Source organism: Carcharhinus amblyrhynchos, chromosome 20, assembly GCF_965287045.1.
Source record: "Carcharhinus amblyrhynchos chromosome 20, sCarAmb.v2.hapA, whole genome shotgun sequence".
Lineage (NCBI taxonomy): Eukaryota > Metazoa > Chordata > Chondrichthyes > Carcharhiniformes > Carcharhinidae > Carcharhinus > Carcharhinus amblyrhynchos.
In genome coordinates this window covers 14,093,719-14,111,066 of record NC_137343.1, presented here as the reverse complement: position 1 = coordinate 14,111,066, position 17,348 = coordinate 14,093,719, and the positions used below count along the sequence as shown (strand labels likewise).

The following is a 17,348-nucleotide window of genomic DNA, read 5'->3' as shown; positions in this document are numbered from 1 at the left end:
TGGTGAGGGACTGGAATGCCCTGCCTGCTGCAGTTGTAAATGCGCCTAGTTTGGGGGCGTTTAAGAGATTGGTGGATAGGTTTATGGACGAAAAGGGATTGGTTTAGATTAGTGGGTCAATGTTTTTTTTAAAAAAATAAGACTGGTCGGCGCAACATTGTGGGCCGAAGGGCCTGTTCCGCGCTGTAATGTTCTATGTTCTATGTTCTATGTTCATCAGAGCTCAAAATGTGAGATTTGCCCAGAACCTATACTGGGGCTAAGTTAGGAACACTAGGCCACAAGAGGGAAAATCAGACATGTTTCAAGTGAAGAGAGGAGTACGATGAGACTGTTACGGTCCCCAAAATTATTCAATCTGTACACAGAACAAATATTTAGATGTACTTCCAGGGGTTAAAAATTGGAGACAAGAGCATAACAAACAGGCTGTCAATACAGTGCTATACTTGCAGTGTTAATAGAAACCCTTCAAACTATAGTAGATCAAATAAAATTCAGAAGTAATGGTAGTTCGAAGGAATGCATTAGAAGAATGAGGTGAAAATTGAAGCCCCAAAATAGCTCCAAATTACTTACAGACTTATTGTAAGATGTGTTTTTTTTTAAAGGGCCCCCCATACAAGCAAAATCTTTCTGATACTGTAAAGCAAATACTTGCTGAAGTTCCTGTATGGATTATACTTGATCAACTTGTCCAGAGAGAACAAACTTTACTAGAAATAGAAGCAAGAGTAGGCCACCAGGCCCTTCAAGCCTGCCCACCATTCAATACGATTGTAACAGATCTATATTGGCCTCAACTCCTTTTCTGCGCCAATTCCCCATAGCCCTCTATTCCTCGATCTATCAAATATTCATCCACCTCCACTTTAAATATTTTTAATAATCCAGCCTCTATCATCCTTTAGGGTAGAGAGTTCCAGAGACTCACCTACCTCTGCAAGGGGAAATTTCTATGTGTCTCAGTTTTAAATGACTGGCCCTTTACCTTGAAGCTATGTTCCCTTGTTTGAGACTCTTCCACTAGTGAAAACATCTCACCATCTATCTGGTCAAGCCCCCTCAGGATCCTAAATGTTTGAATAAGGTGACCCCTCACACTTTTAAATGCCAAAAAATATTATTTTGTCTCTTTTGATAGGATAATTCTCTCATCCCAAGAATTAGCCTGACGAATCTCCTTTGGACTGCCTCCAATGTAAGCGTATTCTTTTTTCAGTAAGAAGACCAAAGCTGTACACAGTATTGCAGGTGAGGCCTCACCAATACCCTGCACAATTGCAACAAAGTTGCCCTATTTTTAAACTCCAACCCTTTTGCAATGAAGACCAAAATGTCATTTATGTTCTTAATTATTTGTTGGATCTCCCAGTTAGTTTTTTGCAACTCATCTACTAGGACACCCAGATCCCTCTATATTTCACTCACCTGCCTTTTGATTCCTCATACTAAAGTGCATGACCTCACACTTCCTCACATTAAACTTTGTTTCCTAAGTTTTCACCCAGTCACCCAATCTATCTATATCCTGTTGCAAAATCACAATATCCTTATCACAACAGGACCTTCCACCCACCTTCGTATCATCAGCAAATGTGGAAACTTTACATTCTATTCTTTCCTCCAGGTCATTAACATAAATAGTGAACAATTGCAGGCCAAGAACAGATCTCTGTGGTACTTTCACTAGTTATATTTTCCACTCCAAAAAGGACCCAATTATTTCCAACTTTGTTTTCTATGTGACAGCCAATTTTCAATCCGTGCTAACACACTTCCTCCACTTCCACTGGGCTTTTACTTTATGCACCTGCCTCTTATGCAGCACTTTGTCAAATGCCTTTTTGGAAATCTAAATTACTACATCTACAGGTTCCCCACTATCTGCTCCTCCCTGTTATATCCTCAAAGAGTTTGAGCAAATTTATCAAATATTATTGATCTTTCATAAAACTGTGTTGACTAGGTTCTATTATATTTAGCTTTCCTAAACGATTAGCTATTTCCTCTTTGATTATTGACTCCGGCATCTTGCCAATAATAGATGTTAAACTGTCTGGCCTATAGTTCCCTGCCTTCTGCCTTTCTCCCATTTTGAATAAGAGAATCACATTGGCTATTTTCCAATCTTCTGATATCCTCCCAGAATCTAGCAAGTCATGAAAAGTTTCAACCAATGGGTTCACTATCTCTGCAGCCACTTCTGTTAAAGGCTAGCATGCAGTTCATCGGGTCCTGGCGACTTGTCCACTTTTAGACCCTTGAGTTTCTCTGATACTCTATCCCTTGTGATTGGGATTTTTGTAAGTTCTACCATATTATTTGAAACCAACCCATCTGATATCTTAGGGATATTTGCAATGTCTTCCACAGTGAAGACTAACGCAAAAAAATTATTTAGCACATCTGCCATTTCTTTGTATGCTGTTATCAATTCACCCACCTCATTCAGTAGAAGTCCCACAAGTGCCTTCGCCACCCTTTTCCTATTTATATATCTATAGAAACTCTTCCAGTTTGTTTTTATGCTACATGCTCTCTCAAAATTCATTTGATCCCTTCTTATGAGATTTGATCTTCTGCTGCTGGATCCTAAAAACTTCCCAATGCTCCAGTCTACCAGCATGTCTATTCTGCTTTTCAATTTAACATTATCTTTGACCTCCTATGTTAACCATGGATTTTGCCTTTTTCTCATGGAATCCCTCTTTTTGATTGGGATAAACTTCTGCTCAGCATTTTGGACCAGCTGTTTGAACATTTGCCACTGCTCATCTACTGTATCTGAGCTTGTTTACTTAGTTCACCTTAGACAATTCCTTCCTCTTATTATAATTGCTCTTATTTAAGTTGAAGACATTGGTCATGAACCTATAGTATTCACCCTCAAACTGTATCTGGAATCCTATTATACTGTGGTCACTATCCTCTAGCGGATATTTAACCACACAATACCTCACTAATGCTTCTTTATTACATAAAACCAAATCTAAAATAGCCCATTTCTGGATAGGTTCCACAACATATTGCTCTAAAATGCCTATAATATTCACCCCCAAACTGTGACTGGAATTCTATTATACTGTGATCACTATCCCCTTGGGAATATTTAACCACAAGATTCCTTACTAATGCTTCTTTATTACACAAAATCCATTTCCGGATAGGTTCCACAATGTACCGCTCTAAAAAACAATCCTGATGCACTCTGCAATTTTTTCTACTACACTACCCTTGCTGGTTTGTTTTGTCCAATCTATATGCAGATTAAGATCATTGCAGTTCCTTGCAAACATGCTATTGGTATTTCCTCACTTATGCTCTGACTTCTTGAGGTTACATTTTAGGGAGGTCTGTAGACTACTCCAACTCTTGTCTTCCTTCCCCTGCTATTGATGATTCCAACCCAAACCAATTCTACATCCCTCTCCATTGCTTTTATATCATTCATCACTGCTCTGAACCCCCCCACTTCCTTGATTAACAATTCTACCCCATCTCCTTTCCCCGGTTGCCTGTTCTTTGGAATATTGTATACCCTGGAATGTTGAGCATCCAATCTAGTCACCCTGCACCCATGTTGCTGTAATAGCTAAAACATCATACTCATATGTTGCAATCTATGCCATCAACTCATCTATCTTGTTGCAAATGCTTTGTACATACAGATAAAGAACGGTTAGCTTTGATTTTTTTTACAATTGTCTACAACTCTGAATTTGCTCTGAATTGCATATTTTTGTTCATGTTTCCTGCCCCGACCTGTCTCACTACGATAATTGACACGCCTTTTTCAGACAGAGACGACTTCAAGGGAAGATATGCAATGCAAAATGAGAAGACGCAATGCAAAAACTGAACTGAAAGCTCCAGTAGAGATAATGGATGTTGATTACTATATCAGCAGAAACCATCTCATGTGAGTCATATTCCAGACTGTGGATGTGATCTGAGTTGAAAGAAAGCAGTTTCTGGGTGAAAGATATATTTGTGTTTTTCCCTTCCAGGAATACACAAGAAAAGGAGTTAAAAGCCAACTGCAACCCTGGTCCCTGTGTGCTAATCTGGTGTTCTCGTTCTACTGAACTAGCGTGTGTGCTGTGAAGATCAGAGCTGAAGAATATCCACCAGGTATCCCTGTGCTTGCTGCTAAAATAAAGGACGGAATTTTACTGGCACATCCGCCTGGGGTTCGTATGATTCCACCCAAGGCCAAAGGAGAAAATCGCTCTTCGAGCCGGGGCGGGTATGCCAGAAAACTCTGACCAAAGTCTCTCTTCCTGATTGATGAAAGCAAGATGCAAGTCAACAAGGCCACAGCTGAAAAGGAAATTGGACAACTCCTTTCAGCTAAACTGCAGAACCAAGAATCTCTAAACCTACCACTCAACTGCCAAAGTTAATGCCACTGGAATCACCCAGCTTAACAGCCATAAAGTTTCAACATCTACTCCTCAAAGACAAGTCAATTTTAACCGTTATTGTTGGACTCACTTCTCATTTCTAATTCATATGTTGCATTTTATTATTTTCTTCTCATGTTTTAGTAACGAACAATCACACTCTTCCTTTTACTCAAGGAAGCCTGGTTAAGTTGGCTCCTTTTAAAACATAAATACATTTGGACTGAGAAATGGTATCCACAGTGGAAAGTATCTTTTCTAAGTAGCCTTGTAATGATCGACCAAGGGGTTAAACAAATAAGGGGAGTCAGTTCATCCTTCCTCACCTGGGAGCATAACAATTTGGAGGTATCTCATCCAGCAAGTTGGAGGACCTTGTTTGAAAACTGTTCCTAATACATTGCAACATTTGTATATTTAAGACAAATGATAACAGAAGATGGCAGATGTGACGCAAGAGTTAGAAGGATAGAGCTAGCCAGAAGTAACTTTGTGAAAATGAATGATTTATTAATAAAAAAATTCAAGCTTGTAACAAGGAAAAAAAACTCATAGGATGTTATATTTTAACCACTTTCCACTATTCTGTAGAAACTGGACAATATTCAAAGATCTGTGGAAGAAAATAGAGTCTATGAAAAAGGGATGCTAAGACATATGCTAAAAATTCCAAATACAGATCATATGACAAATGATGAGGTATTTGAATTAACAAGAGTGGCAGGAACTCTGGAAAGTCTATTGAGAAAACGTCAGTATTTGACCAGAGCTGATAAACTATAGCAATCTCCTCTTGAGGGCAAAGTAAAAAGCAGCAGATAAGGCACAGTTGGATGAGGTTGCAGAGGCACTACAGTGGACGTGTGAAAATGGCACAAGGCAGGCGAGCATGGAAAATCATGGCAGCAGAACTGCTGGTAGGAGTAGCTACAAGCAGCAGCAGAAAGGAAAATTGGGCAAGAATCTTTAATATGTTGCATGTTCAATGTTCCTCTCTGACAGAAAGTCACAAACCTGCAACATTAACACTCTTTGACTTTCCACAAATGCTGCCTGACCTGAGTATTTCCAGCATGTTTTGTTTTTATACTATGTAATATCCAGCAACTTGATTTCACATTGAAAAGACAAATTAGTTAAAAGACATGAAAAGAATGACACAAGATAAACTGCAGACTTGCCGAGTGTCGCGAGGAGTAGTAATAATATGTTTTGATCAAAAAAATGAATGATTTTGATGAGTGTCACTTTAATACAAATAAAGATGGCTACAAGTATGGCTCATGCACATCCTGAATGGCACTTCTAATATTAATGTACCTGAATTAAAACTTCTATTTAGACTGCACTGAAAATGTTCCAGTCTGTTGTTGTGTTTCTTTGTTCTTTTATGTTTGTTGCCTTTAGGCTATTTTATGTTTTCTATTTGACATTTATCTTGTGGAGTCCCATTTTATTCCATTCGTTAAATAATAATCAGTCATGAAATTGAATGTAATATTTCATAATGTTTGCCAGAGCTTTTATAAATTTTGGGAGTTTTTTTCAGACTAGTAAAACCCACAACAAAGTGCACTTTTCAGTACATACTCATTTTCAGTGTTTGCCCTATTTAAATTATTCAAATGACATAAATATTTAACAGGAGTAAATAATATGCACTAATTACAGGATACAGTATGTAAAGAAGACCTTTGATAAATTATACTTATATTCATTCTCCTGGGCAAATGACGGACTCTCTGGATAAGTAAACATAATTGCTTGTCCTGATTTCAATTATAGTGTATTTGTGTCCTTTAATATTTAATTGTTCTGTTAAACTTGGGTTGTGTAACACTGCTAAGTTGTCACATATACCAGCCAAGGTTATGTGACCTGTCCTTGTAATTTAATCTTTAAACTCTGGTACCATTCTGGTGAATCTATGCCATTGTTCCACCATGGCCATACATCTTTTCTGAGGCTCCAGTGTAGTCATAGAGTCATGGCACAGAAGAAGGTCATTCAGCCTGTGGAGACCATGCTGGTTTCCTACAGAGCAATCTGGTCTAAAGGTCGGCTTTAAGGAGCATCTTAGAGAAGGAAAGTGAGGTAGAAAGGTGGAGAGGTTTAGGGAGTGAATCCCAGGGCTAAGAATCTTGCTAGATAAAAGGGAGAGCTGCCGCTGGTAGAGTAATTAAAATTAGGGATGCTCAAGAACCAATAAGCTCCATCACAACTCTCATAGCCATCATGCTAGCCATCTCCTCAAAAATCATTATCACATTTAAGTCAGAAGGTTGTGAATTGAAGGTTCTGTTGGAAACAGGACAGGATACCAGAACGAGTTGCTAGTTTGGGATTTCCTCTCCTTGTGTTTTTTCTCTCTGCCTCTGATGTGCCCCTTACTTTCAAAGGAGGTGGCACCATATTTTAATTGGCTGCACCAGGTGCAGCAATGCTAGGCCAGCTTCTCAAAACTGCTAAATGAAGCCTTCAGAGTATCCTAGTACTTCCTTTGACTGCCATGTGAGTGCACTGCAGACTCGAGCTCTCCGGAGACAACTGTCTTTGGTAAGTGAGTGTCAGGCATTCTGGTTGCGTAACCAGCCTAACTCAGCTGCGATTGTCTCAAAATGGTGGGGCTGTCTGGTATGCCAGCCCGGGTGACCACCTTGAGCTTTGGCATTTTGTCCAGCCAGCTTAGATATGAGCAGTTGAGCTTCGTGGCATGATGCTGATGCTGAGATTGTCCAAGTCTCACATGCCCGCAGCAAAGTGGGCAAGATGAATATTCTGCAGATTTTCAGTTTAGTCGGCAGACTTACTCCTCATCATTCTCAAACTGATATTGGAAATCTGTGGAATGCTACACTTGCTTTGGCAACCCTTGCATGTTTCCCCTGTTCAATATAGACAACTTGAGAGAGTTTGCTGCTGAGACAAGCAAACATACCCATTGTTGACAGGTTCTGGCAATGGTGTGAACCTTTGGGTTTCCTCCCATAGTCTGAAGTTGTGCAGGTTAGGTGGATTGGCCATGCTAGATTGTCCCTTAGTGTCCAAAGGTGTGCAGATTAGGTGGATTAGCCACAATAAATGGTCCCTTAGTGTCCAAAGATGTATAGGTTAGGTGAAATAGCCATGGTAAATATTCAGAGTTATGTGGTTATTTTGCGACTGGGCTTGGGTGGGATGCTGTTTTGGAGAGTTGGTGCAGATGGGCCAAATGGCCTCCTTCTGCAATGTATTGATTCTATGGATTCTATTCTCTGAACCACAACCATCTTCACATGTATGAGGTCTGAGTCCAACCAGTGGAAAGTTTGCTCCTTTAGCTTCAGTTTTGTTAGGGCTCCTTGATGCCATACTGGGTCAAATACTGCTTTGGTGTCAAAGGCAGTGACCTCACCTCTTGAGTTCAGCTCCTTTGTCCATGTTTGGGCGAAGGATGTGATGAGGTGAAGAGCTGAGTAGCCCTGGTGGAATACAAACGGAGAATCAGTGAGCAGGTTATTGTGAGTGCTGCTTGATAGCACTGTCGATGGCCCCTACAGTAAAAAGTCTGACAACACCAGGTTTTAGTCCAACCGATTTATTTGATAGTAAACTCACAAGCTTTCGAGGGGACTCCCTCTTCGTCAGGTGAATGGAGAGTTCTGGCCTCGGACAGAGCATATAAAGCACAGACAGTTTAGAGATTACTGATTAGAATGCGAATCTTTACACCTAACCTGCTGTTCAAGTCCTAAAGTGGCCGACAATGTGTGTGGAAGGAGCACTGATCACAGGTTAAAGAGATGTGTATTGTCTCCAGACAGCACAGTGAGTGAGGTTTTGCAAACCCAGGCAAGTCACGGGGGTTACAGGGGTTACAGATAGGGTTACAGATAGATAACTGGCCCCTACCACCAGCACATTGCTAATGATCAAGGGCAGATTGCTGGGCAGTAGTTGGTTGGGTTGGATTTGTCCTGAACTTTATGCTGGGTAGTTGCCAGTGTTGTGGTTGGTTAGGGGCATGGCTATTTTTGGAGCAAAAGACTTCAGGCATCTGGTGTGATTCACTAATCAAGGAAGAGTGGAAGATTGTGTTTCCATGTAAAAACATTTCCATTCTTAATTCCCTAGGATCAATCCAAACTGGATTGAGTGTCTTTCCTCCATTAAGTGCTGCCATCCTGTTAAGTACTTCCTCCTAAGCTATTTCCAGCTGTTCAATTTCTCTATCCCTTGCTCCTTTGCTATGACACTAGCAGCATTGGCTTAGTTAATACCTTGGCCATGTCCTCTGTCTTGCCCCACAAGAAATTATTTTTCAGTTTATTGTCCAGTCTTTTCCTTCCACCATTATTTTAGTCTTATTCATTTTAGTGTTTACTTTTATGATACCTGCTAATCTCTACTCCTATGCTCTCTTTACCCCTCATTTCCTTTCTCAATTCTTTGCACTTTTTGTATTCTGCTTGATGCCTACTGCATTATAAGTTTGATATGAATTATAATTCATACAATCCCAACAGTGCAGAGGAAGCTATTTGGTCCATCGAGCCATTACCAACTGTCCGAAAGAGCATCTTACCTATTCCCCTCCCCCAACCCTTTCCCGATAATCCCGCACATTTACCATGGCTAATCCATCCGCCTGTACATCTTTGGACTGTGAGAGGATTAGCCAGAGGAAGCACATGCAGAAATGGGGAGAACGTGCAGATTCTGCATAGTCGCTCAAGGCCATAATTGAACCTGGATTCCCAGCAGTGCTAACAACTGTGCTACCATGCCACACTATAAGCCTCCTTTCCAGTTGCTGCTTTATTCTGCTTAAATAATAACGGGGCAATATGTTTTTAACAATGGTTCTTTTGTGAATAAATATGGTCCAAGGTACAGGGGAGAAATCATCTGTGGTGTCACAGTGATTAGCACAGTGGTGCCTCACAGCTCTAAGGAGCCAAATTGAATTCTCAGCTTGGGTCACTATCTGAGCAGAATTTGCACGTTCTCCCCGTGTCTGTGTGGATTTCCTCTGGGTGCTGCGGTTTCCTTCCACAGTCCGAAAGACAAGCTGGTTAGGTGCATTGGCCATACTAAATTCTCCTTCAGTGTACCTCAACAGGCACGGAGTGTGGCGATGAGGGGATTTTCATTGTAACTTTATTGCATTGTTAATGTAAGCCTACTTGTGGCACTAATAAATAAACTCTCCTGATATAACAGCCCGAACAGAACCAAAGTATAAAGGAAACTTAAATCATAATGTGGCCATCGGAGTCTATAATGCATCCCAGCCCCTGTGGTGCCCAATAGGCACTGAAGACTCCACAGATGCTGCCAGACCTGCTCAAATTTTCCAGCATTTTATGTTAGAACAAGTGTTTGGGCAGAAAAGATCTACTATTCTGAGAGTTCTGATGAATGTAATACCATTATTTATTACTATTATGTATAATATAATTCCATGCAGATATATAACATTATAAAAGTCAGTTGAGTTAGTTACTTCACAAGTACTTGTAACCTGGGCACGTTAATATCATTGGTTAGAAGCTGAGGGAACCCACTTCCCATTGGTTAGTTGTGACACATTGTCTGAAGATGATTGGTTACTCACTCCTTCACGGTTACTGATTGGCTCCCCTGTTCTGCACGATGATTGGCTGATGTGCCTATGCTCCCCTGTGATTGGCTGATATATCTGTGCTGCACAGTGATTGCTTGGTGTGTTGGGTTATCTCAGCTGATTGGTCACTTCCCCTGGCCTGTTGCTATGACACGGGGGGTGTCAGCCTGCCCGTGCTCCGGTTTCGCTGCATTTGGAAGGGCTCCTGTAGTTTGGTTCCGCTGCCGGCAGATTGTGTCCTCTGGCAGCCGCCTCCTGGGTGGGGGGAGAGAGCGCTGCGCTTCGTGGGCCGTCCGCGATGGCGATCCTGGCGGAGCACCAGTTCAAGCAGCTGCCGGCCCGACAAGCAGATCGACACCCGGGCATTCCTGGACAGCGTGTCCTACCTTCCGCCCTTTTTCGGTGAGTGAGTGAAGCTGAGGGGAGGGTGGGGGCGGTGGGTGATCGGCCACGGGGTTGGGCTGTCACCGCGGGGGGAGAGGCAGGGATCCGGGGAGACAGGAGGCCGCATCCCGCTGTGAGAGGCTCTGAGAGGGGGGCAGTCCCTAGAGCAGCCGAATAAACCATCACATCGAGTGGGGTAAAGGGCGTGAGTGAGTAGGGGGGAGTGTGGGGGGGGGGCGTGGAAGGAGGGGGGAGTGTGGGGGGGGGGCGTGAAGGAGGGGGAGTGTGGGGGGGGGCGTGAAGGAGGGGGGAGAGTGTGGGGGGGGGCGTGAAGGAGGGGGAGTGTGGGGGGGGGCGTGAAGGAGGGGGGAGTGTGGGGGGGGGCCGGTGAAGGAGGGGGGAGTGTGGGGGGGGCGTGAAGGAGGGGGAGTGTGGGAGGGGGGCGTGAAGGAGGGGGGAGTGTGGGGGGGGGCGTGAAGGAGGGGGGAGTGTGGGGGGGGGGCGTGAAGGAGGGGGAGTGTGGGGGGGGGCGTGAAGGGAGGGGGGAGTGTGGGGGGGGGCGTGAAGGAGGGGGGAGTGTGGGGGGGGGGGCGTGAAGGAGGGGGGAGTGTGGGGGGGGGGGCGGTGAAGGAGGGGGGAGTGTGGGGGGGGCGTGAAGGAGGGGGGGAGTGTGGGGGGGGGCGTGAAGGAGGGGGGAGTGTGGGGGGGGGCGTGAAGGAGGGGGAGTGTGGGGGGGGGCGTGAAGGAGGGGGGAGTGTGGGGGGGGGCGTGAAGGAGGGGGGGAGTGTGGGGGGGGGGCGTGAAGGAGGGGGGAGTGTGGGGGGGGGCGTGAAGGAGGGGGGAGTGTGGGGGGGGCGTGAAGGAGGGGGGAGTGTGGGGGGGGGGCGTGAAGGAGGGGGAGTGTGGGGGGGGGCGTGAAGGAGGGGGGAGTGTGGGGGGGGGGTGTGGAAGGAGGGGGGAGTGTGGGGGGGGGTGTGAAGGAGGGGGGAGTGTGGGGGGGGGGTGTGGGGGGGGCGTGAAACAAAACAGAAAATGCTGGAGGAACTCAACAGGTCTGACAGCATCTGTGGAGAGAGAATAGAGCCAACGTTTTGAGTCAGGATGATCTTTTGTCAGTGCAGGGGTGAAGGGTAAGGTGTTGTGGGGGAGGGGAACAGATTTTGGGTTGGTTTGGGCGGTACTTGGGTTTCAGATTCTTATCTGAACCTGTGTCATGTTAATAGTGAGGTCTGGCTGGAAGGTTGGGTGTGTGTCTGGGTGTTCACTTCAGCTAAGATTCATGTTTATTATGTTCAAATTTTTCTTCTTACTTGAGTTGAACAAAGAATTGGTTTCTGTTTTGAAGCTCAGACTGCAATTTTGCTTCCTTTGTCTCAAAAGCTGTGAAACCAGTGATTTTTATTTGCTGCTTTAGTTCATGTAGATGGAATACAGCATAACTGTTTCTAGGCTGCAGACATATTGCCAGGGTTTTCTGCTGAGATACCCTAAATAGAAAGCTGCTTTTATTTGTGGGTCACCAAGTTAGCACCACAGTTGGGTCTTAGCATCTCGGGATAGTGGAAATGAACATTTGTTGCACTTTTTTCCTACACTGTTTGGGAAGTTGGTGTCAGGTGAGTTTTTTTAATTCATTAGTCACAAGTAAGGCTTACATTAACATTGCAATGAAGTTACTGTGAAATTCCCCTAGTCGTCACACTCCAACGCCTTTTCGGATCAATGCACCTAACCTGCACGGCTTTGGATTGTGGAAGGAAACCAAAGCACCCAGAAGAAGCCCAAGCAAGCAGGGGAGAATGTGCAAACTCCAAGCTGGGAATCGAACGCAGGTCCCTGGCACTGTGAGACAGCAGTGCTAACCACTGTGTCATAGATGAGGGTCATGATGTGGAGATGCCAGCATTGGACTGGGGTAAACACAGTAAGAAGTCTTGCAGCACCAGGTTAAAGTCCAACAGGCTTATTTGGTAGGAAAAGCCACTAGCTTTCAGAGCGCTTGCTGCTCCTTCATCAGGTGAGTCGCACTCACCTGATGAAGGAGCAGCAAGCATTCCGAAAGCTAGTGGCTTTTGCTACCAAATAAACCTGTTGGACTTTAACCTGGTATTGTGAGACTTCGTACCATAGATGAGGGCCAGGCTGCAATGTGACTGTGCTTGAATACTTTGCAAATACTCAACCTGCACAATTTCACCCACAATATCAACCACTTGATGTATTAGGGGATGACTATTAACATGAAAATTATAATCCAACAAGATCCTCAGTGCCTTCAGGAAGAGAGGAGGAATTGGTGATAGATGAATGTGAAACCAGGGAAAGCACTTTTTTTTGCTTAAGGGAGTACCCACATGGTACTGTATCAAGATCTTGGACACACTTGTTGAACACTAGCAAATTTTCTAAAGAGGGCAGGGCACTGAAGTATAGTATGCAAGATTTAGGTGTAAAAGAGAAAATATATCTTGTGGTGGCGGCGGGGGGGGATGTTCAATAGATTGTGTTGTGATGTCCAATTGGGGGAAGAAGTATGAGGTGTTTTGGGGGGGGAGAGGAGAAGAAAGGTATTGGGGAGGGGGATTTTGGGGGGAGAAGAAAAGAGTTGGGGGGGGGGAGGGAGATGAAAGATTTGGGGGCGGGAAGAGAAGAAAGGTGATAGGGAGGAATATTAAGAGTAGATGGTTGAGAGGCATCAGTTCAGTTGGGAAATCTTTATGAAATGAAGTCAGTCAATAGGATGTTCCTGCTGGGCTTTCTTATTTAGCTTCAATGTGTGCCATTCAAGATTTATAACTGTCACTTGGAAATTGCACAACAGATATAACTGGTATTAGGCTGACAACAACCATTATTTATATAGTCTCTTGATTGGAATCCCAAAGGAATTCTTCAGTAACTGCAGTTAAAGGACCAGCTCCATTAACAACCTTTGCATAATTTTTAGAGAAATCCTCAGAGGTAAGGTGGGCTGGGGGTGAGGGAATAGTGATCAGAAATTAGTTCTAAGGACTTTATAAGGTGGAAAGGCAGATGAGTTTACAGAAACCACTCCAGAACATGGCTGACTGACAGTAAAGGGAGCAGGGACGCAAAAGAGACCAGACTCAAGTGTTTGGCGAGACAAAGATTCTTAGTGTTATGAGAACTTAGAGAATTAGAGGGGAGGTGATGACCCAAAGTGTCAATGACTGAGGGAGTGGAGAGGTGATGAATGCGCAGGACTTAGTATTAGGGCAGGGGGAATAGAGACAGAGGCCAAGGATAGATCAGTCAGGCTGCCCAGAGCTAACAGGGTTGGGATATGTGCTTGATGGCTTCCTTCTGTGCGGCAGAATATTGAGTCATTATTGTAGATCTTCTATCAGTGATCAAATAGGTAAGAGTTGAACACAACAGTGGCCATTCCACTGTGTTGGACATCAGTGCAAGGCGATGGAGAATGGTGTAATCACTGTTAAGTCTATAGTGCACAGTCCAAGTTATTCTGATTTTACTGGAATTAACTTGCCTGTTAAGTGTTACGATTTTAGATAGACAATATGTTGTCAAGCTGTTGTTTTATAATTTACAAAGTACGTTGTATCACATGCTTTCAGATAAGTAGCATTCTCCCTGTTGCACTGTCTCATGTTCATTCTCTCGTCACCCTGCCACCACTAGTGATTAATTTGCTAGGGGTTTCTCAGTGCTCTCTTTAACCAAAAACCGCTCCTCTAATAGCTCAGTTGATAAAGGTAAATTGTCATGCAAAACATCAGGAGCTTCCAAGGCTTTATTTCTAGTCTGTAGAATTTACTGTATGGTACCCATGCTGCGATCTGCAGCAAAAGGGTGCTCTGATGGTTTAATGGGTAAAGGCAATTGTGTCATGTGCAACTCTTGAGTAGAGGATATGTGGGCAAATCACCAGAGCTATGGATTGAGTTATTGCCATGAGTTTTGACAGTAAACATGATCTTTTTGTCTACACCACATCGAAACGCTACACTGAAACTTTTAGAAGGGAAAATCAGCTGGGGATCCCAAGGGGAAGCAAAATCTCTGACGGGAAAGCATGCATGTCTGGCGAAGAGATTCGGACTCAGCTGTGATGCCTTTCATGTTAAATAGTCTACAGGTGTTTACTGTCAAAACTCATGGGTGAAGTCTGCCTACTGGGATAAATTACTGAGACAAATTACTGAGACTGACATATCTGTAGAAATGCACCTCAGCATTTTAGGAGAGAGAATTGGGGGTTGGAAGAGGAGATTCTACCCTATTGCGTGTTTAATGTCAGGAATATAAAATGACTGGGTAGTGAGTTTCGGGCAGTAACTCAATCCATGGCTCTGCTGATTTGTAAACCACTCGAGCTCAACTTCCTTGGCTATGCCTCCACCAGAATTGTTTGATTTCAATTGCTGCTTGACAACCCTCAAGCTCATCTATTATCTTTTATTAATTATTCAAGATGAGTTGCAGCACTGTGACTATGCAGATTTCCCTATGTCTCCTGTGTTGGATATACAATGTTCTTCTTCTGATGTTTGCAATAAATCCAGTCAACGAAAATGAGAAGTGAGCTTTTAAAAATTCCATTTGTGCTTTAAGAACTCTTCTTGGCTTAGTTGTGAATAGTCTCAGTTGCAAATAGAACTGTACAGTCCAGAAGCTAGTAGAGATATAGTGAGTGCCATGTAATGTCTGCCACTCCTAATTTACTGTGAAGTGACTCCTCCTGGAAAACCCATCTGTGTATGTTGTCAGTGCAGGATTGGGTTTGAATGAAATGCCCCTGTTGGTGACTAGCCTGTCTGCTCAACATCAGGACTCAAAACAGCAATTTGCAGGAGATATCAGAGGATAGCCAGCGTTTATAAACTGTAAGAATGGTGCTTTTGGGATGGAGAAAAATGAAGGTGACTGCAATTTAAGAATGAGTTTTTTGGGACTTTGTTCTGACTGAACAGCAGTTTTACTTTCAAAATGAAGATGTGGGAACTGATAGAAATATTGAAACTTCCACACTTGAGATCTCTCTCGATCATTGTACGCAATGTTTTGATATTTATGCTCCTCCTCTAGTTCCCATAGTGCTGGAATTGCTCTACTTAGATTACAGGGTAAATTTGACAATAGCAGAAATATGCATATATTTATAAGTAATTGTTTGTATTTGTGCAGCATTCACTCTGGCATTATGGGCAGGTTGGGGGGGTGGTGGTGTCATCAGGTGTATTCTTACACCCTCCAGTGTTTCACCTTTTGTAGTAACCCATTAACATTCTTTTTTTTCCCCAGCCCTTAACAGTTTCTGCTACTTCCCCCAGGATATGACATTAATGCTGGTGTGCAGTTCCACAGGTCTCCACCCAATAATTCTTCATGTGCAAGCTAAGTGACATAAGTGGCATCATTACATGGTTTGATCCTGTTCTCATAATGCATGTTTCCACTTGGTGATCACTGAATGAATAGTAATTGGAACTGGAGACCTGTCTCTTCATCTACCAGCCCAGAGCTGTTGAGACTCCTACATCTAGGGTCCTGTATCTAAATAAAATAAACTATAATGGAATGAGGTACAAGTTGGCTATGATGGATTGGAGAATGTCACTTAAAAGATGATGATGGATATGCCATGGCAAATATTCAAAGAGCACATTGGTGAGCCGCCAGTGTGCAAAATTGTCTAGTGCAAAATTAAAACAGGAAAGAGGCCAAACTATGGCTTATAAAGGAAATTGGAGATGGAATTAGATCCAAGGATGAAGCAAACAAATTGGCCAGAAAAACACAAACAGGCCTGAAGTTTAGGAGAATTCAACCAAAGTGGATAGAGGAATTAATTAAGAAGGGGAAAGAGTATAAGAGTAAGCTTGTGGGGAGCATAAAAGCTGACTAAAAGTTTCCATAGGTTGTGAAGAAAAAAAGATTGGTGAAGATGAATGTAGGCCCCTTACAGACAGAAACAGAGGAATTTATAATGAGGAACAAAGAAATGGCTGACCAGCTGAATACATACTTTGGTTCTGTCTTCACAAAGGAGGACACAGCTTAATCACAAACGCTGAGAATACAGGGTTTAGTGAGTGGGAGAACTGAAGGGAATCAGTATTAGTAGGGGAAATTGAAAGCCACTAAATCCCCAGGGTCTGATAATCTGCAACTTAGAAGACTTAGGGAAGATGCCATAGAAATAGTGGATGCATTGGTGGTCATTTAAGATTTTATAGACTCTGGAACAGGGCCCACAGATTGGAGGATAACTAATGTAACCCCACTATTTAAAAAGAGGGGTAGAGAGAAACCAGGCAATTAAAGATCAGTCAGCCTGCGTTGGTAGTTGTGAAAATGCTAGAGTCCATTAAGTGCTTAGGGAAACAGTGGTAGGATCGGTCCAAGTAGAAACCTATAAAGGTCTAGCAGGACTAGACAGGGTAGATGCAGGTGGCAAATCCAGAACCAAGGCTCACAGGGTAAACATTTTAGGTCCTGAGATGAAAAGAAATTTCTTCATCTGGAGAGTGGTAAATCTGTGGGATTCATTACTACAGAAAGCAGTTGAGGAAAGAACATTATATGCTTTCAAGGACGAGTTAGATATTGCTCTTTGGGCGAATGGAATCAAAGGATAGGGAGGGGGGAAAACAGGAACAGATTACTGAGTTAGATGATCAGCCATGATGGATGTTGTAACAGGCTTGAAGAACTAAATAGCCTCCTCCTCTTTTCTATGTTTCTATGAGGCATGTGGCCTCCACTGTCCTGATCAAAATCAACATGGATTTAAGATTAGAATTTGAAGCTGTTCTAACTGTATTCTTAACATTAATCTGGATTCGACAGCGAAGGTGAGAGTAAAATACCAGAACAACTTTTAACACAGTGCAGAATGTTTGTGTATACTGGCAATCAGATCATGTGCAGAAAAACATAGGTGTTGACTTGACCTGTTCCCGTGCTAT

General features: G+C 43.2%; 1 protein-coding gene across 1 annotated transcript in view; it reads left to right on the top strand.

Moving 5' to 3' along the window:
* The first annotated feature begins 10,204 nt into the window (after positions 1–10,204).
* The window catches only part of gltpa (glycolipid transfer protein a), a 41,977-nt gene continuing 34,833 nt past the window's right edge, over positions 10,205–17,348 (top strand). The window contains 2 exon segments of the mRNA XM_080208107.1: positions 10,205–10,351; positions 10,353–10,413. Of these exon segments, the coding sequence (XP_080064233.1) occupies positions 10,310–10,351; positions 10,353–10,413 (103 nt within the window). The 5' untranslated portion in view covers positions 10,205–10,309.